Source organism: Salvelinus alpinus, chromosome 3, assembly GCF_045679555.1.
Source record: "Salvelinus alpinus chromosome 3, SLU_Salpinus.1, whole genome shotgun sequence".
Classification (NCBI taxonomy): Eukaryota; Metazoa; Chordata; class Actinopteri; order Salmoniformes; family Salmonidae; genus Salvelinus; species Salvelinus alpinus.
In genome coordinates, this window is record NC_092088.1 from 98,949,722 (window position 1) to 98,966,726 (window position 17,005).

General features: G+C 40.7%; 2 protein-coding genes across 3 annotated transcripts in view; one reads left to right on the plus strand and one right to left on the minus strand.

The window, feature by feature from the left end:
- LOC139571612 (glutaredoxin 3-like) overlaps positions 1-17,005 on the minus strand; it is an 84,294-nt gene that overhangs the window by 43,260 nt on the left and 24,029 nt on the right. Inside the window, exons 1-2 of one of the 2 annotated variants that reach the window (XM_071394640.1) lie at positions 6,486-6,644; positions 5,390-5,498 (exon numbers count right to left, since the gene is read on the minus strand). In XM_071394640.1, coding sequence (XP_071250741.1) covers positions 5,390-5,498; positions 6,486-6,562 — 186 coding nt within the window. In that variant the 5' untranslated portion in view covers positions 6,563-6,644. Of the gene's footprint in view, positions 1-5,389; positions 5,499-6,485; positions 6,645-17,005 lie in introns of those variants that run through there. The other variant, XM_071394641.1, reaches the window with a different exon arrangement.
- LOC139571611 (uncharacterized) lies at positions 7,164-10,963 on the plus strand. The gene is made up of 4 exons (XM_071394639.1): positions 7,164-7,648; positions 8,294-8,449; positions 8,994-9,047; positions 9,995-10,963. Exons 1-4 carry the CDS (start codon positions 7,574-7,576, stop codon positions 10,022-10,024), a joined length of 315 nt encoding a protein of 104 aa, XP_071250740.1. The 5' UTR covers positions 7,164-7,573; the 3' UTR covers positions 10,025-10,963.

Here is a 17,005-nt window from a genome sequence, read left to right on the forward strand (position 1 = left end):
GCTAGTGTACTACATCATATTCCCTATATAACTAGTGTTCTACATAATATTCCTATATAGCTAGTGCACTACATCATATTCCCTATATAGCTAGTGTACTACATCATATTCCCTATATAACTAGTGTTCTACATCATATTCCCTATATAGCTAGTGTACTACATAATATTCCTATATAGCTAGTGTTCTACATAATATTCCTATATAGCTAGTGCACTACATCATATTCCCTATATAGCTAGTGTACTACATCATATTCCCTATATAACTAGTGTTCTACATCATATTCCCTATATAACTAGTGTTCTACATCATATTCCCTATATAACTAGTGTACTACATCATATTCCCTATATAACTAGTGTACTACATCATATTCCCTATATAGCTAGTGTACTACATCATATTCCCTATATAACTAGTGTTCTACATCATATTCCATATATAACTAGTGTTCTACATCATATTCCCTATATAGCTAGTGTACTACATAATATTCCTATATAGCTAGTGTTCTACATCATATTCCCTATATAACTAGTGTACTACATCATATTCCCTATATAACTAGTGTACTACATAATATTCCTATATAGCTAGTGTTCTACATCATATTCCCTATATAGCTAGTGCACTACATCATATTCCCTATATAACTAGTGTACTACATCATATTCCTATATAACTAGTGTACTACATCATATTCCCTATATAACTAGTGTTCTACATCATATTCCCTATATAGCTAGTGTACTACATCATATTCCTATATAACTAGTGTACTACACCATATTCCCTATATAACTAGTGTACTACACCATATTCCCTGTTTCATGTTCTTGTCCCTGTTCCTGTTCCTGTCCCTGTTCCTGTTCCATGTTCCTGTCCATGTCCCGGTTCCTGTCCATGTTCCTCCTCATGTCCCTGTTCCTGTCCATGTCCCGGTTCCTGTCCATGTTCCTGTTCATGTCCCTGTTCCTGTCCATGTTCCTGTTCCTGTTCTTGTCCCTGTTCCTGTTCTTGTCCCTGTTCCTGTCCATGTTCCTGTTCATGTTCTTGTCCCTGTCCATGTTTCTGTCCATGTTCCTGTTCTTGTCCCTGTCCCTGTTCCTGTTCTTGTCCCTGTCCCTGTTCCTGTCCATGTTCCTGTTCTTGTCCCTGTCCATGTTCCTGTTCATGTCCCTGTCCATGTTCCTGTCCATGTTCCTGTTCCTGTTCATGTCCCTGTCCATGTTCCTGTTCTTGTCCCTGTCCATGTTCCTGTTCATGTCCCTGTCCATGTTCCTGTCCATGTTCCTGTTCATGTCCCTGTTCCTGTTCATGTCCCTGTCCATGTTCCTGTTCTTGTCCCTGTCCATGTTCCTGTTCTTGTCCCTGTTCCTGTCCCTGTCCATGTTCCTGTTCTTGTCCCTGTCCATGTTCCTGTTCTTGTCCCTGTTCCTGTCCCTGTCCATGTTCCTGTTCTTGTCCCTGTTCCTGTCCCTGTTCCTGTTCATGTTCTTGTCCCTGTTCCTGTCCCTGTCCCTGTTCCTGTTCTTGTCCCTGTCCCTGTTCCTGTTCCTATTCTTGTCCCTGTTCATGTCCCTGTTCCTGTTCTTGTCCCTGTTCCTGTCCATGTTCATGTCCCTGTTCCTGTTCATGTTCTTGTCCCTGTTCCTGTCCCTGTCCATGTCCCTGTTCCTGTCCATGTCCCTGTCCATGTTCCTGTTCATGTTCCTGTTCTTGTCCCTGTTCCTGTCCATGTTCCTATTCCTGTCCATGTTCCTGTCCATGTTCCTGTTCCTGTCCATGTCCCTGTTCCTGTTCCTATACATGTCCCTGTTCCTGTCCATGTCCCTGTTCCTATACATGTCCATGTCCCTGTTCCTGTCCATGTTCCTGTTCCTGTCCATGTTCCTGTTCATGTTCTTGTCCCTGTTCCTGTCCATGTTCCTGTTCTTGTCCCTGTTCCTGTTCATGTTCTTGTCCCTGTCCATGTTCCTGTCCATGTTCCTGTTCATGTCCCTCGTCCTGTCCCTGACCTTGTTCCTGTTCATGTTCTTGTCCATGTTCTTGTCCATGTCCCTGTTCCTGTCCCTGTCCATGTTCCTGTTCTTGTCCCTGTTCCTGTCCCTGTTCCTGTCCATGTCACTGTCCCTGTCCCTGTTCTTGTCCCTGTTCATGTCCCTGTTCCTGTTCTTGTCCCTGTTCCTGTCCATATTCCTGTTCCTGTTCCTGTACATGTCCCTGTTCCTGTCCATGTCCCTGTTCCTGTCCATGTTCCTATTCCTGTCCATGTTCCTGTCCATGTTCCTGTTCCTGTCCCTGTTCCTGTTCCTATCCATGTCCCTGTTCCTGTCCATGTCCCTGTTGTGGGGTTTTATAAAGGTTTTTTGACATGCTTAACTAACTATAAGCTAGTAGGGCTTCTTATGTGTTAAAGTTTGAATTGCTGACTCTTGTGAACCTGCATTTTCCATTGTTCTCACTCTTACCAGTGCTCAGGGCCTAACCATGAATATCAGCCTGAAATGTGTGTGTGTTAAAGATAGCGCTGTACTGTATGAAATATGTGTGTGTATGAAACAAATGTATCAGTAGTGTGAAGCTGTACTGTGTGGCCGAGACTGTGCTAATCTTAGAGAGACACAGGAGGGGGTGAATCAGGAGACTGCTGACCAGACAATAACAGATCAACTATACACACGAAAAACATATGTGAGGTTCTGAGTCATGCACTATAACCCAATACTATAACAAACATGATTGAATATTAGCAACTGTATGATATGTGATTGAATACTATAACAAACGTGATTGAATATTAGCTAACTGTTGGTCTGGGCGCCTGGGTGTCTGTGTGTGTGTGCTGAAAGTAACAGTTAGCTCAGATAAGAAGCTGGGAAGCTGTAGTTAGCCTTGAGCGAGAACAGTGGACATTGTGTGACAGGTGTGAATAGCTCAGACAATATTACAGAGCTGTCTGACCCCAGTCTTTGGGGTGAAGAAGCGTAATCTACACAGCAACAGCGACGGGACAACAGAGAGCGCAAAGGGGCTAGGACTAGCTTATGTGCCAACATCAACGATAGGCTGGGTAAGTCTAAACCACGCCCAGTCTCTACTCTGACAGGCCGGCTCGGAAGTGGGAACTATCTCTGTCATGAGTATTTATTATAATGTCTTTGTCAGTAACAAGTGTCTTCTCTGTTTCCACCCTGCGGGGTGGGGCAGTGGACCCGTATATACGAAAAATGCATTTGCCATTTATTAACTTTTGAATTAAACAATTATTTTAATCAAGTTCAGGTGTCCTATTGTTCCTATCTCAGTTGAACTTACGCAACCCTAACACTGTTCCTGTCCATGTCCCTGTTCCTGTCCATGTCCCTGTTCCTGTCCATGTTCCTGTTCCTGTTCTTGTCCATGTTCCTGTTCATGTTCCTGTTCATGTCCCTGTTCATGTCCCTGTTCCTATCCATGTTCCTGTTCCTGTTCCTGTTCATGTCCCTGTTCCTGTTCCATTGATAAATGACCCATTCTAAATCAAAACTCATTTAGCATATTACTAAAGAAAAGATTTAAATGGAGAATATTCTGGTGGGTGAAAATATGACCACTTGATGAGAGAACAGCTGTGCAGCCTGAGGCAAGGAACAAGAGCACAAGCTTTTTCCTTCTACTTTCTCAACTCATCAATAGTCTTTTGTCCCATCATGCAGCCTGTATATGTTTTGATTTCTAAGACGTTGTAAAGTTTGTATCATTCACAAGTAAAGCTGCTAAATAACTCTAAATCGAGTGTATAAGACCTGTTTCAAATGGTCACTTTTACTCTCAACATAGCCACTTCCTATGCTCACTCGCTCCATAATGGGAAACACATCCTTAATAATTATATTCAGCTAAGTTCATTATATTCTTCTTACTATCAAATCATATAATATAAAATAATTGCACAGGACTTGTAAATATATCTTGCCTGCTAACTGAACTAGCTAACTTTGGCATGGCCCTTAAATAACCGGCTGACAAAATGTCATGACTGCCACAGACTTAATAGGAACCAAGACTTAAAAATGACAGATATTGGAGGGAATTTTGGAACATAACTAACAAAATAACTTGTAACAAAAATGTATGCTTAATTCAGTACAAAGTAATGTATAGAATTCATTATACAAGAGACAAAATTCATAAATTCTACAGCACAACGGCAGAGTCATGTCTTAAGAGTAAAACTAACAATGACTCAATAATCCATGCCGTCTGGGAATGCTATAAAGTCCAAAAGTGATGGGCGGAGATAGAAAGTTGGCTGTCAGAAGATTTACAATGTAAATTTACTTTTAATTTGTCTGTCTGCATATTTCAAGACATGTCAGATTAGGGGGCAGTGAAATGCTCGATGGGTTGTACGATACTTTTCTCGTTAGCTATTTTTTTTTAAACGTATATTTCAAACCTGGAAATCAAGCAAAACTCCATCGTTAAGACAATGGAAAACTCATATGCTTCATTATCTAAATATTGAAAGAGCGTGGGCGATGGAGAGAAACAAAATGGCAGAGCGTAGAGAACAGGTGGTTCTGGGCAGGGGTGATGTTGTTCATGTTTGTCTATAGCATTATTTAGGATGCTTAAGACAGAAGCTTATACTACACTGAATAAAACACTTTAACAGTGCTGAAAGTGTGGTTTCACATTTTTTTTTAAATGTGCCTTCTAACGGGATTCGACCTCACGACATTCAATTACCTGACTGTTACCATAGTTCCCTACTCTACCTGCTACACTACCGGTCTGCTGAAACTATATTTATAAGTACTGTGTCCAATAGAGGTCAGTGTGTTTGAAAGCAGCTTAGAATAGAAGAAAGCACCGGAACCACGCTGAAATCAGTGGGATCTCACACTCTGCAACACACGGTTTGAAAAAGCAAGTGATCAAACGATGCTTCGGACATTGATGACGTACTTCTGAAAAAAGTAACACACACATCGACACACTGTGCTTCAAAGTTAGCTGCTTAGCGACTTGGACGCATGCCTCGAAGCTCCGTGTATCCAATTCAACATCACTACATGTAACATCCATCACAAGGTATAGTATGTGTATCAGGCATCATGTAACAGCCATCACAAGGTATAGTATGTGTATCAGGCATCATGTAACATCCATCACAAGGTATAGTATGTGTATCAGGCATCCTGTAACATACATCACAAGGTATAGTATGTGTATCAGGCATCATGTAACATCCATCACAAGGTATAGTATGTGTATCAGGCATCCTGTAACATACATCACAAGGTATAGTATGTGTATCAGGCATCATGTAACATCCATCACAAGGTATAGTATGTGTATCAGGCATCATGTAACATCCATCACAAGGTATAGTATGTACCTTGACAAACATGGTGTGTTTGTTCTCCTTGGCCAGCTCTCCCATCACATCGTTCATCTGACTGCACTGAGGGGCCCATGCTGCCTGGAAGTGGACCACCGTCAGGAACCTGGTGGAACAGAGAAGTCACATTAGATTGGAATGGGTGTAAGTCCGTAGGTGCACCGGTGAGGCTGAAGGAAGAGACAGGTGTCAGATCTCAGCATAGCAATAGGTCTGAAACAGCACAACTTTATAGTGACACACAGATTCATATGCTAAAGATGTGGGACATGCATGCACACTTGCCAACTACTGTCTACCATCAATAGGCCGAGCTAATTGACGTTGTTGACATCCATTAATTCTTACTTCCCATACACTGATGATCATGCAGGAGATCACTGACCAACTGAACATCACATGACTAGGACACTGGATCACAACAGGTCTTCTAGAATGAAACATTATTTTTATAGCCTACTTGTAATGATGGATTTCAAAAGCACAATAACTGAATGGACCTAGTTAGCTACCTAATTCTGACATGGGCAGGCACCTGATGTTATGTAGGATAACACTAGTCATGTCTGATAAAGGGGGTTAATCTCTCCCTTTCATATAAGAGCTAGACCTAACGTTACATTATCAGGCATAGAATATAATGTCTGCCTTATAGAAAGGCTCGGATAGCCCTGCCATATCGTGACAAGAATTCCACATGAGTTCAAGACACAAGAGCCTGACTGTTTATATCAGGTAAACACATCAGCATGTACAATGATCAATTACATTCACACCATGTACAATAAACATGTATGTTATTAGCTAGCTAGATGTTCCAAGGTCGTTGTCGTCCGACGACATGCTAAATCAAATATCCGCTAAAATAGCTAGCTAGTTAGTTGCACTTTCATTTGGAGCAGCTAGATAACGTTAGCTAGTTAACGTTCCCTAACCATGGTGAAGCTACATCACGCTAACGTTAGCTAGCTAGATTTCGATATAACAGAAAAGTAGCTATCATAGCAAGCTAAATATCATATGACGCATATCTGAATGAAAACCATTCAATGGCTAATTGCTTAAATGTCATGTTATGAAATTCTGCACATACTTGCCAGCCTTTGATAGCAAGTCCTCAAACTGCTGCGAGGATGTTGCCTCCACAAAATTCGCCATGTTTTCAGACATGTGTAATCGCTTACCGAGCGATTGTGTTCTATGTGGATTGCCAGAAGACACAAACCTTACTGTTCTGCTTGTTTACACTGAGCTGAACGGGGTCGGAACGCAATCATGGTTATATTAAAACACAGTGAACCCTGCGCTAGATATGGGTCTGAAAACGTACCTCCATGCAGGGATGGGATATGCCACTGTACTCCAAAATGTGGACTACAGTGGCATATCACATCCATGAATTTAGGTACATTTTCCGATCCATATCTCACCTGGCTCCAAAGTTAATTTAACGATGATTTTGTTCCGACTCCAGTGCAGCTCAGTGTAAACAAGCTAATGGTAGAGTCGGTATATTCTAGCAACTATATGTATGGAACAAGACATAACTACCTACACAGAGTCGGTCTATGACTGATCTATGAACTAAAATGAATAACTAACATGTAAAATACTATATTACTGTTTAATTGCACAATATTGTTATAATTCTAATGGAGAAAATGTGTTGAGCATGCATTTGGTAGCGGGGGGGGGGGGGAAGTAATTTGTCCTCATATTCCACAAACAAATTAAATCAATCGTATTTAATAAAGCGCTTTTATTTTACATCGGCAACTGTCACAAAGTGCAATACAGATAGCCCCCGCCCCCGCTACTTGAAATCGATTCTGATTGGCTGGAAGTCAAGCGGGGACGACACTTTGAAAAGTCAGCAGCAGAGAAATCAACAGGACGGTTGACGTGTCCTTGCGGTAGAAAAGCGAACTGAAAGTGAAATAGCTAGCTAGCAAGGTAGCCAGAGATTGAACCGTTTTGTAGCCACTACTAGTTGCAATTTCATTGATTTTGATATCGCAGCCGGACGTTTCTGAAAAGACCTCGTTAGTATTAACTAGTTAGCTAACACTGGACGTGTTGCATTTGTTTGCTTGCCAGCTATCTAACGTTACTGTTACCTTTGACATTTTGTTATTAAATTCAGTCGATAGATACTAAAAATAGGTATAATTTTCTACAACCATGGAATATATGACACCCCTCCAGAAGAAGAGACGCCACGAAGGGGACCTTCAAAACTGGAAAGATTGCCAAGCGGTATGACCTTAACCGCCCTTAGCTAGTTTATTGCCTTGAAACCCGACGTTGAATTGCATTGAACGATTAACGATGAAATACAATTATATTCAACAACATTCTGGATTGTAGAGGTCGTGAGAGGAAACTTCCCTGATTCAAGCGCACATTTCTGTCCGACGAAGAATTCAATGCAATTCAACGTCGGGTTTCCTGACAATAACGTTAACAGTAGCCTATTGCTTTAGTGAAAACATTGTTGCTATTGGTGTGTTTATAGTTTAGCTAACACCCGTCTAGCTAACTGGCTTTTGAAATAGCTATCCAGTTGGCGTGTTGCTATGTTTAGGCTAAATCAGTTAATAGTGATTTATAGGTTATCACGTGTGCATATATTTGTAATGCTACTAGTTTAGCTAACCTTGCATGGATATTTGGTTGTATGGGAGCTAGCTAGCTAAGCTAACGCATAGAGAACTAACTTTAGCCGGTGTTTACAAAAGGTAAAAGCACGTGTAACTATGACTACGTGCTACACAGTCTCTCACGAAGAAACGTTCTCTTAGTACATTAGCTAAGGGAATGCATGCCTATAACCATTTAACTAACTAGATCGATCATTACCTGTCACGTTATACAACTATGCTGCGTTGTTTGAATCGTCAGAAACGACTGTGCAACGGAGTGGGAGTTTGCATCCAGGTTGAACATGGCGGCATGGTGACTGACAGTGCCATGGATACATGGGATGCCAGCATGCAACAGCAGGGTGTCCCAAACAGCAACAGCGGTGTCAGCGTCAACCACCCAGCTTCTAACATGGTAGATATGCGTATTCAACTATTTTGGAATCTTTGTTGCTACAGTCGAGGCCTATATTCCAAAGGAGTTAGCCTCCCACATGCATTGCAGGAGTGTTTTTATGGTCCATGTTTTCCTCCTGAATGACGATGCTGTAGTAGTAATAAAGGTTCATAGGTCAAGCAGTAAGGGACACTAGGCGTACCCATGACAACATGCTTCCTCAACATCTGATCTCTAAGGTGTAGCCTTAGCTATCTTTATGACAGTTTTTCTCAGTGCTGGTGATGTCAAGGAAGCAATAACTATTTGGGGAAATTGCATCTCATCCTTACCCAAGGAATGTGGCTTGTGCCACAATATTGACATGATATTTGTATATCGTTTCACTCCACTGTGGAATTGTACTTCTGTCATAATCAGTATACTTTGAATAGGCTTGTCTTCTATGCAGTGTTCATCCTCAAATGTTTATTTGCAGAATTACAATATGACAATCCATTAAATAATCGAGTGTAATTCTTGCCGTAAATAACCCTCCGGGCTGGTGTTTTCTCTTGTACAGGTCTATGCAGTCCAAGGCAGCCAACGTTGTAATCGGTGCCTGGCAGGGGAGCCTGTAAGTAGTGTCCTGATCTTTGCCTGAACATCTCCCAGTAGTGTGGATGACTGATATCATATGTCCGTGTGTAGGCCTAACCCAGCATGTTGTACAAGTCATCCGGAAACACCAAAAACAAATGTCTCATCAGTGGCAATGGGATTTAACAGCTATAGCACATTATAATCAAACATTCCTTATGCTAATATGGGATATTATGTCTTTTACTTTGGGGACAATTGTTGCACCTACAAAATCAACATAATAAAATATGCCCATTTTAGAAGGGTTGGCCCTCAGGCTAAAGAACCTACCATATTGATCATGGAGCGCCTTGTACTTCATGCTCACCTTGGGCCGAGTCAGCATTCTGGACTTTCTAATGTCAAAAGGGTTAATCAGTCCCTCCAGGTTTCTGCAATGACTTTTTTGTTGTTGCTAAATCAATAATTGCCTGCGTATTATGCGAGGGCTTGTAAATTTGACCAATCACTGCACACTTTCCACGTGCAACAGTCAAATCATCGCAATATTGTCACATAAAACAGGCCCATCACCGCAGTACAAAGATAGGGCTTGCAATTTCAACCAATCGGAGTACATTTACTGCATAATATAGTTATGAAGCCACACATCAACAAATCCCCCCCCCCCCCCCCCCCCATCAGCACAGTTTCACAACAAATTGGACTAAATCATAGCATATTGCCATGCAAAATGTCAGGATTGCCACAGCAAAATCAAGCCGTTTGCCCTGCAAAAATCCCATCAAAATGCTGGCGGGACTGGTTAATGAACATGACATGGGTTCAGTCCCAAATGGCACCCTATTCCTGATTATAGTGCACTACCCTATTCCCCACATAGTGCACTATATAGTGGAGAGGGTGTCATTTGGGATGCTCCCATCATGTAAATGGTTTGTTCCATAAAGATTACCTGTCACATAATGAGTCTCTTCTCAGGGGCACATTAACCACATCATGGGGTATTGATCGGTTATCGTCATGATCAGAGATCGTTTGAAGAACTGAAGGATCCTTGAGGATGAAGAGAATGATTGATTGATTGATTGATCAAGGCCATTGTGGCTGTGAACGTTTTATCAGTGTGCCTTTTCTCTCGCTTTTAACCACAAGCACTGTATGCTTCATGTATAGCCTCACATGTTTACACTACCAAACACTGTTATTGGGAAAATGGCTACTAGCCAGACAGTAGACATAGTCATTTCGTACTGTCTTACTAACATTCTGTTTGAATGGAAAGATGACCACTACAGTGTAGTCCACATACAACCATAAGGAATGAGCCATCAAGCCACAATTAATACTATCACTTTACAATGTAATGTGGATACTCACTTAAAGTCAATGGATGTATTTTTTTTTAAATTACTTATTGTCCCAGTATCAAGACTCCTTCTAAAGCTGCCAGAAAATATACATGTAAATAATAATATTGATAAGTAAAAACTTTTAAAGTTATATAATTGTTAACCTTTTTGAAATGGATAATCCTGTCTGCAAATATATTTTTGTGAAATAAATATTTTATATATTTTTCTAAAATGTAATTGGCTGAATAATAAAATAAGAAGTTTGTAACAATATTTGTGCTAATCATTTAATTTTGGAATGTGTCCTGAATTTAGTGTTAATCTCATTAACAGTTTCATCCAGTTTTCAATAGTTTGATCTACACTTGAAATGTAGAGCCGTTTGACAATGATTTGTCTATTTCCCACTAGAGTTGGTTTTGTGTTGTCTTACAGTGATTTGAAGCCAGTTTCCAGCTTGCCAAGCAGTGATTTTTATGCAAGGAATAGACATTAGTTGATGCTGTTAAATTTCAGGTTATGACTCAATGTAATAGTTTTTATTTTTAGTACAAAGAAAAACAACTTTCAATAAAGTATGATTTGATGAACAATGTGTGGACGTTTAGATGTGTTTTTGTGATTTATTGTTTCTTCACTGTTATTCAATAACTTTTTAATATGAAGTTTATTTCCACATGTCATCTGTTCACAGGCTTCTACTGCCTGCTGTCCATTGTGGATCTTTACCATTAGGCAGTCTGGTATGTTTACTAGTGGATTATATGTGAACAGCATTTATTCTGTTTCATTTTAGTCTCTTGTTTGAGGATATGTTCCATATTACTGCTAGCTGTGTTTGTCAGGAGGTAGCTTCTACTGTAGCTATCATCACCATTCTTATTCATGGAGTTGAACTAGATCACACATTTTTCAGGCCACTTCTCTATGCCAGTATTTTTCAACTCCCCTGCCTTCTAGAATGTTAGCATAGTCCGTATCCTATCCTTCTAGAACATTAGCATAGTCCTTATCCTACCCTTCTAGAACGTTACAATGCTCTGTATCCTACCCTTCTAGAACATTAGCATAGTCCGTATCCTACCCTTCTAGAACGTTACCATGCTCCGTATCCTATCCTTCTAGAACGTTAGCATGCTCCGTATCCTATCCTTCTAGAACGTTAGCATAGTCCGTATCCTATCCTTCTAGAACATTAGCATAGTCCGTATCCTATCCTTCTAGAACGTTAGCATGCTCCGTATCCTATCCTTCTAGAACATTAGCATAGTCCTTATCCTACCCTTCTAGAACGTTAGCATAGTCCGTATCCTATCCTTCTAGAACGTTAGCATGCTCCGTATCCTACCCTTCTCGAACGTTAGCATGCTCCGTATCCTACCCTTCTAGAACGTTAGCATGCTCCGTATCCTATCCTTCTAGAACATTAGCATAGTCCGTATCCTATCCTTCTAGAACGTTAGCATGCTCCGTATCCTACCCTTCTAGAACGTTAGCATGCTCCGTATCCTACCCTTCTAGAACGTTAGCATAGTCCGTATCCTACCCTTCTAGAATGTTACCATTCTCATTTGGGTGTTGTATCCTAACCTTTATGATAGTTTCCAGTCCACCTCATATGATACGAAGTGAATGGCAGTTATAATGCCGCGATGAATAATATAATCATAGATGTCAGGGTATCAACATTATGGCTCAACAGATGCAATAGGGGAGGGCAAAAGTTTTGAGGAAAGTCAACCAGGATGGATTAATGTGTTCTCACACAAAGCTAGACCTGGGGGAAATGGCTCCGAGGGCCTAGATTTTCAATAATGTAAGACAACAAAGCATAAGCTTGAAACCTGCTGCAATATGCTACAAGTGTAAAGAGCTTAGCTGCTAATAAAATGGAAAAGAGAAATACCCTCCAACTCATATTGGGAGATCAAGTATGCCCCAGAAGAGCCCTTCATGAAGACGTAATGAGCAGGCTGATGATATAGGGATGCGTCCAAAATGGCACCCTACATAGTGCACTACTTTGGACCAGGGCCCATAGGGCTATGGTCCAAAGTAGTGCACTATGTAGGATATAGGGTGCTATTTTGGATGGATGCATACCAACCCTGACAAGTATCATTTTATGGATGTGGAAATATTTTGATTTCCTTAGGGATGTTTTGGACAATTGCACTTTTCATGTTCCCTTTTGGTCCCCTCTATTTTCTCCTGATCATCTGACTGGTCTGACTGCTACTGACACCCTGGTCTGACTGCTACTGACACCCTGATCTGACTGCTACTGACACCCTGGTCTGACTGCTACTGACACCCTGATAGGTCTGACTCCTGGAATCTGACCAGCTTCTCCACAGGGAACCAGACAGGTGTAATGGTTTCTCTGCTGAACAGCACTAGGCCAGACTCCTGGAATCTGACCTGCTTCTCCACAGGGAACCAGACAGGTGTAATGGTTTCTCTGCTGAACAGCACTAGGCCAGACTCCTGGAATCTGACCTGCTTCTCCACAGGGAACCAGACAGATGTAATGGTTTCTCTGCTGAACGTCACTAGGTCAGACTCCTGGAATCTGACCTGCTTCTCCACAGGGAACCAGACAGATGTAATGGTTTCTCTGCTGAACAGCACTAGGTCAGACTCCTGGAATCTGACCTGCTTCTCCACAGGGAACCAGACAGATGTAATGGTTTCTCTGCTGAACAGCACTAGGTCAGACTCCTGGAATCTGACCTGCTTCTCCACAGGGAACCAGACAGATGTAATGGTTTCTCTGCTGAACGTCACTAGGTCAGACTCCTGGAATCTGACCTGCTTCTCCACAGGGAACCAGACAGATGTAATGGTTTCTCTGCTGAACAGCACTAGGTCAGACCCTAGGAATCTGACCTGCTTCTCCACAGGGAACCAGACAGATGTCATGGTTTCTCTGCTGAACATCACTAGGTCAGACTCCTGGAATCTGACCTGCTTCTCCACAGGGAACCAGACAGATGTAATGGTTTCTCTGCTGAACATCACTAGGTCAGACTCCTGGAATCTGACCTGCTTCTCCACAGGGAACCAGACAGATGTAATGGTTTCTCTGCTGAACATCACTAGGTCAGACTCCTGGAATCTCGTCAGCTGATGTACAAATCATCATTGACTAACTTTGTAGTACATTAACATTGTATTGCTTATTTTATTGCCTTATGCTGTATATAGCATTTGAGTATTAGTTTTCAATATTTTTTTATCTGTGTTTTAGATTCAGTGAATCATTAAAGAATAAGAGATGCTAAGAAAGGTGACAGTTTCTCGTTCTGCTCTTTATTAAACTCTGACCTTTAACCTTTATGAATGTGTCCTTCACTGGATCCCATCTTACAGCATGTTCACCTACTTTGGTTCAGGCTTTGATTCACAATATTGCATTTAAAGTTCCACCCCATGTAGTGCAAGGTGACCCCGCTCTCCATTGTTCCCAATGGGAACTCTATACTCGTGGAGGCCTTTCTTGTCCCTCCTCAAAACGTAGTCCCCTTCAGTAACAAGAGTTCTACAGAGATGCAGAACAAAAGGCCATGCACAAAGACAGCCTTTTCTACAGTCTTGGTGGGATGGTGCTCTGTTGAACTGTTACAAATTGCTGATCAGTGTTTTGAAGCAAGGCGAGGAGAACCAATAACTAACTGCTCTATTAATAATTCATAGCGCTGAGCGATTAGTGCTTTTTGAGGCCTGTTTAAGTTCGATAATTCAAATATAATCCGTTTTCAATTTCGATTTTGGAAAAATGTATTATTTTTAACGTTAAATGCACTATGCATTATGTGGGTTGAATGCTGTAACGTAAAACAATTAATGTAAGTCCCATGATGGTAGGGGACTGCCCATTACTGCTTATCACCCATTAACCATTATTTATTCACATTACTTTAATAAAATATTTCAGTTTTTGTGTATATTAAATGTTTTATTTAATTACTTTATTTAATTCTAAGTCATCTCATCTATGTAGCGCTGCTGTCCATGCTTTCTGACAAAATCACTATTTTAGTAGTTCTTCAAAGTAATTAAGGCATACTTTTATGACTGCTGAATACCAACTATCAATCACTAAGATCATGTATTTTCAGGTAGAGATACCTCCCGAAGAAACTGCATTCTCTTTTGTGACAGGCGGACAAGTAGGCGCACAATGGATTATGGTCATTGTAGTTAATTACCACGATTTCTCCGTTAAACTATGTCGAGTATTGGCCTGTTGGAAACTACAACTCCCTACTACATCACACAGTTCGGGCTGGATCTTATTTATCTCTACAGAAACTGCAATGTTGAGTTCAATTATGCAATGTGCATAATTGAACCGACGTTGGTGAATTATATTATTTAAAAAAAGAAAAATACCCCAAAAGTAGGTTAATCGCTCAACACTAGTAATTATAAACCATACAATAGCTAACAGTGCATTGTGAATTATATGGTCCCGTCCGACAACAAATTGAACAAAGTAAATATTCCCAATGCGAAGTGTAAAATGACTTCAATTACTGAGCCAATTTGTTCTAATTCACTATTGTATACAAACACTTAACCCTGTCATGGTCATACCTATATAATGAGTGTTCGAAGTACACCTTGAATTCCCCTCTTATTTGACGTGAACCCATAACCAAGGGGCAAACAGTTTACAGCAAATTCCAAGGTCATAAACTGTTAAATGGCCAGCTAAAAGACAACAGAACATTGAAGCTAAATTCTTAGTTGCTACATCCATTTTTAGACATAAACTTATGATATATACTCATCGATGCTTAAAGAATAGAACTTATAAATGAGTGTAGTTCAACTGTCGTACTCCATCAGAGGCCAAAATATATGATTTTTTCACTCCAATGTCTGTAAACAACATAAATGTAAAGATATATATACAGTTGAAGTCGGAGGTTTACATACACTAAGGTTGGAGTCATTAAAACTTGTTTTTCTACCACTCCACAAATTTATTTTTAACAAACTATAGTTTTGGCAAGTCAGTTAGGATATCTACTTTGTGCATGACACAAGTCATTTTCCCAACAATTGTTTACAGACAGATTATTTCACTTATAATTCAATGTATCACAATTCCAGTGGGTCAGAAGTTTACATACACTAAGTTGACTGTGCGTTTAAACAGCTTTGAAAATTCCAGAAAATTATGTTATGGCTTTAGAAGATTCTGATAGGCTAATTAAAATGATTTGAGTCAATTGGAGGTGTACCTGTGGATGTATGTCAAGGCCTACCTTCAAACTCAGTGCCTCTTTGCTTGACATCATGGGAAAATCAAAAGAAATCAGCCAAGACCTCAGAAAAAAAATTGCCGACCTCCACAAGACTGGTTCATCCTAGGGAGCAATTTCCAAACGCCTGAAGGTACCACGTTCATCTGTACAAACAATACTACGCAAGTATAAACACCATAGGACCACGCAGCCATCATACCGCTCAGGAAGGAGACGTGTTCTGTCTCCTAGAGATGAACGTACTTTGGTGTGAAAAGTGCAAATCAATCCCAGAACAACAGCAAAAGACCTTGTGAAGATGCTGGAGGAAACAGGTACAAAAGTATCTATATCCACAGTAAAACAAGTCCTGTATCGACATAACCTGAAAGGCCGGTCAGCAAGGAAGAAGCCACTGCTCATAAACCGCCAAAAAAGCCAGACTATGTTTTTCAACTGCACGTGGGGAAAAAGATCGTACTTTTTGGAGAAATGTCCTCTGGTCTGATGAAACAAAAATAGAACTGTTGGCCATAATGACCATCGTTATGTTTGGAGGAAAAAGGGGGAGGCTTGCAAGCCGAAGAACACCATCCCAACCGTGAAGCACGGGGGTGGCAGCATCATGTTGTGGGGGTGCTTTGCTGCAGGAGGGTCTGGTGCGCTTCACAAAATAGATGGCATCATGAGGCAGGAAAATGATGTGGATATATTGAAGCAACATCAAGACATCAGTCAGGAAATTAAAGCTTGGTCGCAAATGGGTCTTCCAAATGGACAATGACCCAAAGCATACTTCCAAAGTTGTGTCAAAATGGCTTAAGGACAACAAAGTCAAGGTATTGGAGTGGCCATCACAAAGCCCTGACCTCAATCCTATAGAAAATTTGTGGGCAGAACTGAAAAAGCATGTGCAAGCAAGGAGGCCTACAAACCTGACTCAGTTGCACCAGCTCTGTTAGGAGGAATGGACCAAAATTCACCCAACTTATTGTGGGAAGCTTGTGGAAGGCTACCCGAAACGTTTGACCCAAGTTAAACAATTTCAAGGCAATGCTACCAAATACTAATTGAGTGTATGTAAACTTCTGACCCACTGGGAATGTGATGAAATAAATAAAATCTGAAATAAATAATTCTCTCTACTATTATTCTGACATTTCACATTCTTAAAATGAAGTGGTGATCCTAACTGACCTAAGAGAGGGAATTTTTACTATAATTAAATGTCAGGAATTGCGAAAAACTGAGTTTAAATGTATTTGGCTAAGGTGTATGTAAACGTGCGACTTCAACTGTATATAAATATATATACATATATATGGTCTCGAGCCTTGTTAAAACTATAATTCTGATATCATTACATTTCTCTAGGCCCATCC